General features: G+C 40.0%; 2 protein-coding genes across 4 annotated transcripts in view; one reads left to right on the top strand and one right to left on the bottom strand.

Annotated features, from left to right (window-relative positions):
* LOC106805049 (zinc finger protein-like 1) overlaps positions 1-5,885 on the bottom strand; it is a 9,378-nt gene extending 3,493 nt beyond the window's left edge. Inside the window, exons 1-4 of the mRNA XM_014806522.1 lie at positions 5,696-5,885; positions 2,171-2,282; positions 1,630-1,823; positions 427-640 (exon numbers count right to left, since the gene is read on the bottom strand). Coding sequence (XP_014662008.1) covers positions 427-640; positions 1,630-1,823; positions 2,171-2,282; positions 5,696-5,797 — 622 coding nt within the window. The 5' untranslated portion in view covers positions 5,798-5,885. The remainder of the gene's footprint in view (positions 1-426; positions 641-1,629; positions 1,824-2,170; positions 2,283-5,695) is intronic.
* A 228-nt stretch (positions 5,886-6,113) lies between these two features.
* Positions 6,114-6,345, top strand: part of LOC106805044 (ESF1 homolog) — an 8,385-nt gene continuing 8,153 nt past the window's right edge. For 2 of the 3 annotated variants that reach the window (XM_014806515.1, XM_014806513.1), the window contains exon 1: positions 6,128-6,276. The gene's annotated coding sequence lies outside the window, so the exon portion shown is untranslated. Of the gene's footprint in view, positions 6,277-6,345 lie in introns of all 3 variants that reach the window. The other variant, XM_014806514.1, reaches the window with a different exon arrangement.

The following is a 6,345-nucleotide window of genomic DNA, read 5'->3' as shown; positions in this document are numbered from 1 at the left end:
TTATCGAGTTAAACACAATAAATCATAGGTAGACTAAGGCAACTAAATGTTGAATTTTGCCGGTTTCAGTCTGTCTTACTCCTTATTGATATACTCCTGATGTTATATTATATATTTAGATAAATACTCACAGATTTGTCAGATTTTGAATATATTTGTTAGTGTATGAAGTAATAATTTATCATGGAAATGTGGGATAATAGGACTGTGACTTTACAACAGAAATGCATTTACAGACAAGCCTGTGTTAGCATTCACCTCTATAGAACAGACACCTGTCTATAAAGGACACTTAGGGTTTCCCTTCAGTGACACTTATACCGCGAAATCCCCTCTCTATACATCGGACACCTGTCCATAAAGGTCATTTCCGGAGGAATTCCGACTAGCGACCCTTATACGCAGGCTCGACCGAGCGCGGCTCACCGGCGAGCAGCGGCCGATGTTCGGTGCGATCGTGAGAACCGGTCGCGTCGCCGACGTCGACGACGCTGCTGTGATCCTGATGAAATGCGTAGGAGTCTGACGACGGGTGTAGGTCTGCCACTGATGCCGTCCCCGCCACCGCCGCTGACGACGTCTGCGTGGGAGGTTGCAGGTCGGCCTTCGCCGCCAGCCGCTGCTCCTGAGGTTCGTCGATCTGAAGGGAAACGTTAGCGAAATCGCATGGTTGGTCGTACCAGTCGAGGTAGCGTTGCATCCCGCAAAGTGTGTGCATGTGTGTGTGTGTGTGTGTGTGTGTGTGTGTGTGTTTGTGTGTGCGTGTGCGTACGTGCGTGTGTGTGTGTGCATGTGCGTGTGTTTGACTGTTTGCGTGCGTGCGCGCGTGCGGGCGTACGTGTGTGTGTGCGTGCGCGCGTGTGATGCACGCCAGCAATGGTCGAATATGTGGAGGAGAAACATAGATATGTTTCCCGGCTAAGTACTTCTTAGCTTCTAATATGTCTGGCTTCTTCTAGTACTACTAATATAAATACTACTAGGAGCATATAGCAGCATGGAAGCACAGGTACCCATATGTCGCTCCGGGAGGTTTGTCCATCCGACCAGGGACATTAATGAAATACATACCAGCTAATATAGAAGCAGTTGAACACAGACTGCAAAGTAATACAACACACTGACAACTGGAATCTGATGACGAGATCGCAATTTAATTTATTCCTTGTAAGTATTCGATGGAATGTGATAGAAATCGTTCGATTTAATCACACAGTATAGTTCCCGCAAACTTCCTCGTTAGAGATGACAGTAACACGAGAAAAAGTTGCAATAATACATTATGGTAATATTTGTCTCTTGAAGAACACAGTTGCCCTTTCTCCCGAGAACAGTAAAATTTCCGACAGGAGTTAATAATTCCTAATCTAGCTCGATAGAAAATTACCATCATCCACAGCATAGATAATTAATTCCCCATGTTCACCGACTATATCATATCACGGAATAATGTCACAGGCTTTCATTTCATCATATAAAACAATTTAATGACGAGATGAGTCCGATATATTTACTGGAGCGATAGACAACCAATCAGCCATAATGGCTTCCAAACAGATCACATCCTCGATATACATTTCTACGAGCTACATCGACGCCATACCATGTAAAAAAACACAAACAGCTCACCAGTGGTAATCCGAGGCCCACTCGTGACCAGTTCACCTGCGACAGCATGTTACGAAGCTGGTCGGCTATTGGCGACGCCTGGTTGCTTGGTGGAAAGATGCACTGCGTGCAGCTAGGGCACTGATAACCCGCCGGAGCCGTGTTCGCCGGAAACTGTTTCGCGTATTTGTTCAGACACCCCCAGTGGAACACGTCTGAAAGATGTCAGTAGGGAAACATTAAAGATAGCTGACAGTGGTTGATTTTTACGTGAAACCTATTCGAGTAAAAGTGAAATCAGTCTGTGTGAATATCTGTCACTAATATCTTCATCAATATCTTGCATGGAAGTCACAGAATTGATTCACAAACTGTGTTTTTATGTCCAATTATATTAGTATCATCAAGAGTCTATCAATATTGATAGACTCCTGGTATATATATATAAATATATGCCATTTATAATTAATTGTGCAGACATTTACATATTCTATCATCTCTGCTGAGACAATGTGCGTGTTTTACACTGCTACCACCTTGCATTTTTATGTGAGTGCCTCACCAAGACATAATAGCCTGATCACATCTTCCCCTTGCATCGTTTGACCACACAGCACACAGTTTGGGTTGTAGTCACTGTCTTGTAGCCATTGTAGGTAGGACTGAACCACACACTGAAACAAAATCAATATATCTCACTTTGTTGCGCTGATGCCAGTATACAATTTATATATAGCACATGCAAAAATAATAATACACAAAAACTGGAGTAATAATAATGTATAAATATATAGTTAGACTAAGGAAAGATGCATTTTATTCATCCTGTAGCTAAATAATATGCCCTTTTAAAAACACACTACATCATGCAAGGATTATATATTAGATTATATCCTACAAGGCAGAAAATATTTGCATGTTTGAATTCACTACAAAATGCACCTTTACATAAAAATGGTTTGTATCATGTGATAGTTATGGCATACTCTATGGCTATTTTTCAAAAATATTAATTATTTATAATTTTATACCAGTGATGACGTATATATGTAGTTATGAAGAGCTGTCGGATATTGAAACAATGTTTGATTAATATTATGTTCACTTTTTCATTATTATTCCCTACAGATGGCACCACAAGACCACATTCATGCAACGTATGCGGTGCCTGCTGTTACTGACTCACAGAGTTACACAAGACACACTTCGAATATATCACCTTGTAACTAACTATTCGGCACCAATGTCCCTAGGGTTGGCTTATAGCAAACTAGATGGAAATTTACCTTTCAGATTACCAGATTTGCCCGGCTGAGATTTCAAGTTCTGTCAAAACTATTTACCACATAGTACATAAAAGAGTAAAGTGCTCAAAAGCTTCACTGTGTTGCTTGCTGTAATGGGGCAAGCTATAATAAATTTGCATGACACTGTTAATTACATTATAACATTAAAATTTCATTACTTATCAAGTTAGCCAAAATAGATACTGCTAGAAGCAAATAAGTTATTCCAAAGATTGAAATATATCAAATAAAATCAAACTCCTACTATATCCTAGTATGTGTTCTTTGGCTCACCTAATCATTCCACTTAAACACTCCTCAAAAGTCCCTGTGCAATGTGTTATTACAACAGGAGAATTTCTACCACAGTTGTTCTCATTTATGGGTCAGGTAGAAAAGTGTGAGCAACTTACATGATTTTTCTCTTGATTTCACACATTCAGTATACCCACAATTAGGGATCTAATCAGCTTTTTTTATTCTACTTTATTTATTTTCTTTTATTTTATTAGTTTTATTAAGTTTTTTTTATTCTACTTAGTTAACTTATTTTATAGGCTATTAAGTTGGTTTTTAAGTTAGCTTATTTAGTTATTTTATTAGTTGAGTGTAGATGTAAATTTCATTGAAGTTGGTATAACTTGTTTTACTATACTAATTTCAGTAGTGTTGCAGGTCAAGATTTTATCAGTTGTCAAAATTATGTAACAGATTGTAGATAAGAGGGTAAAATCTGTCAGTATTAGAATTCCCTTATGTAGCCAAGCTGATATGAATTTGCCAATAACAGCACTTACGGCTGAGTTGTAATAAAAAGCAGTTGGGAGTTTTTCATTTTGGCAGCTATTCGTACATTATCAATGTTATACAAGAGCATATAAGTGGTAAAGTTAAATGACTAGTTGGCTACAGACCGCATAAACCGCATCGCTAGTACCATGTTACCGGAGACACAAACCCTATTGCTACATATTGCCCTATTAATATTGTGCTACCTTGTGCTACGACACGCTGCCGCATGTCACTGGTAACGCCCTTACCCACATACATACTCACACCCATAAAGTAACTGCAACAAAGATTAATTTCTTGTAATTCCCTGAAACGGTAGAACTAGGAGCTCAGTACTACATCAGTACTAGCTATAGTACCACAGCCCTTATTGCCACAGGTGCACAATGCACATGCAGGGGTCGAAATTAGCGGTATCCCGATATCCACGAGATAGTAGATTCTTGTGTTGGATACCAGATTTCAATGCTTGGTATCCCGCCAGGATAGTAAAAAAAAATCGTCAAAATCGGGATAGTGGTTGCTGAGCATATTTGCAAGCGCAATTGTAAAGCTGGGGGCACACGAGCATATTTTTTCGCCCGATCGCAACGATTAAAATCGCCAGCGAATTTATACGCCCGATTACGACGGGGCACACATAGCGAATTTGAGAGCGTACGCGTACGCCACTCGACGGAATCACATGATCACATGATGGATCACATGATATCAACAACACGTCCAATGGGTTTAAAAAAATCGATCGCTCGACAAAATACGCCGGACACGGGCAGACGAGCGAATTTGCCAGCGGATCAATCCGCCGGCGTAAATAATCGGCCGAAAATATCTAACATTTTTGATACAGGCGATTCGTACGGGCGTACGAAATTGTCGTCGACGTGAACGGGCACACAAGCGAATTTTTTGAGCGATTTTAAAATTCGCCGCGATCGGGCGAAAAAATACGCTCGTGTGCCCCCAGCTTAAGGGTAGCCGATGTTGATCATAAATGTGATGTGTATACATTGTATCAAGCAAACCAGACAATGTGTCTAGACAATACGTCTGCAGTGTACTTGTCTGTGCATATCTGTGAATCTGTTTTCATGTTTTTATATAATAATTACATTACAAATTAATAATTTTCAAATGCTATTATTGCATATTTCAAGATTTTGGATCCAACATTGTTGAAATTACTATCCAAAAAATGGGATCCCAGATCTTTGGGGGGGATACCGTACCAGATTTCAATACCTGGTATCCCGAATGGATACCATAATAAAAATCTAATTTCGACCCCTGACATGTGGCACTTATGGCACCTGGCTGTGACACACCTGTGACTGTGGCAACAAGGGTGATAGTACTAGAGCAACATCAGTACTAACCCGACCAGGCTGTGTGACTAACGTCAATATACACAAAGGTCTCCTAATCTTAGCAAAGACCGTTTCTTGGAGCTACATCAGTACATAATGATGATCATCATCAATGTCAATGACCAATGGCAATGTGAATGTTAAATCTTTCCCGCACCTACATACGCATAGCGTATAGCTACAGGCGCATAGGGTGATGCCTATCCCCGTTTCTGTAACCCTGAGGCCCCGCGGCCGCAGCTGCTTTCACAGTAAATGCTACAGTAGGGGGTTAGTCCACTGTAGCCACAGGCACATGAAGCATTTCAACTGTAAACACACGCCGACGCCATTGCACGCACACTGACACATAAATATAGACTCTATATTTATGTGTCAGTGTGCGCGCAATGGCGTCGGCGTGTGTTTACAGTTGAAATGCTTCAAGCGCCTGTGACTGTAGCACTGCAAGTTAACTTGCTACACTCTATCTCTATTTGCTGAATGCTAAGCAGAGAAGCCGTGTGTACCATTTTTCAAGTCTTTGGTATGACCCGGCAGGGAGTTGAACCCCCGACCTTCCACATACGAGGCGTGCACTCAACCTTCCACATTTGCAATGTGAATGTATCATGTTGTAGGCCTAATGTAAGTTATACTTACGCTCTTATGATTGTTGACTAAACAGTGCTCACACACGTTTACTCTGTGCTCAAAACAAAATAAATTTGTCACTTTCTTTTTGGAACATTTACAAAGACCCATTATAAATATTTCTTATGGTACTCAATGAAATGACATCAAAACAATATCATAACCCTCAGTCATAACCAACTACGAGTACGTGTATCAAAGTTTGCGTATGCTAGTTTGTTTCCGGATGAACACGCATCATTTCCGGGTTTACGGAGCACACGGGTAATGTCCCTCGGACACATGTTTTTGTAGCTTTCTAAGAGTTTTATATTTTGATACTAATTTAAATTAATTAATCTCTACATTTTGCATCTAAATTTATAACTATATTGTATAGATTTTTTTTACATTATTGTCATTTATTTAACAACTGACCGCAATTTGTGATGAATCAAGTATGTCTGCGCCCATGCATATGTTCGTGTGTATTTTAGCACATGTGTGATTTGGACTGTATAATGTAATATACGGTATATTATTGGTTAGGATATCATTGGTTATACGTAAGACAATATAGCCAATCAGAGGAATAAAATAGGACTTTGTAGGTTTGTAAACGCGTATATTTTTTAATGGGAGCATAAACATTGAACCTTGAAGTTGCACTGTTGCCACTA

Source organism: Priapulus caudatus, unplaced genomic scaffold (assembly GCF_000485595.1).
Source record: "Priapulus caudatus unplaced genomic scaffold, Priapulus_caudatus-5.0.1 Scaffold97, whole genome shotgun sequence".
Taxonomy (NCBI): Eukaryota; Metazoa; Priapulida; class Priapulimorpha; order Priapulimorphida; family Priapulidae; genus Priapulus; species Priapulus caudatus.
Note: the sequence above shows the minus strand (reverse complement) of the source record. Positions and strands in the feature narration are given on the sequence as shown.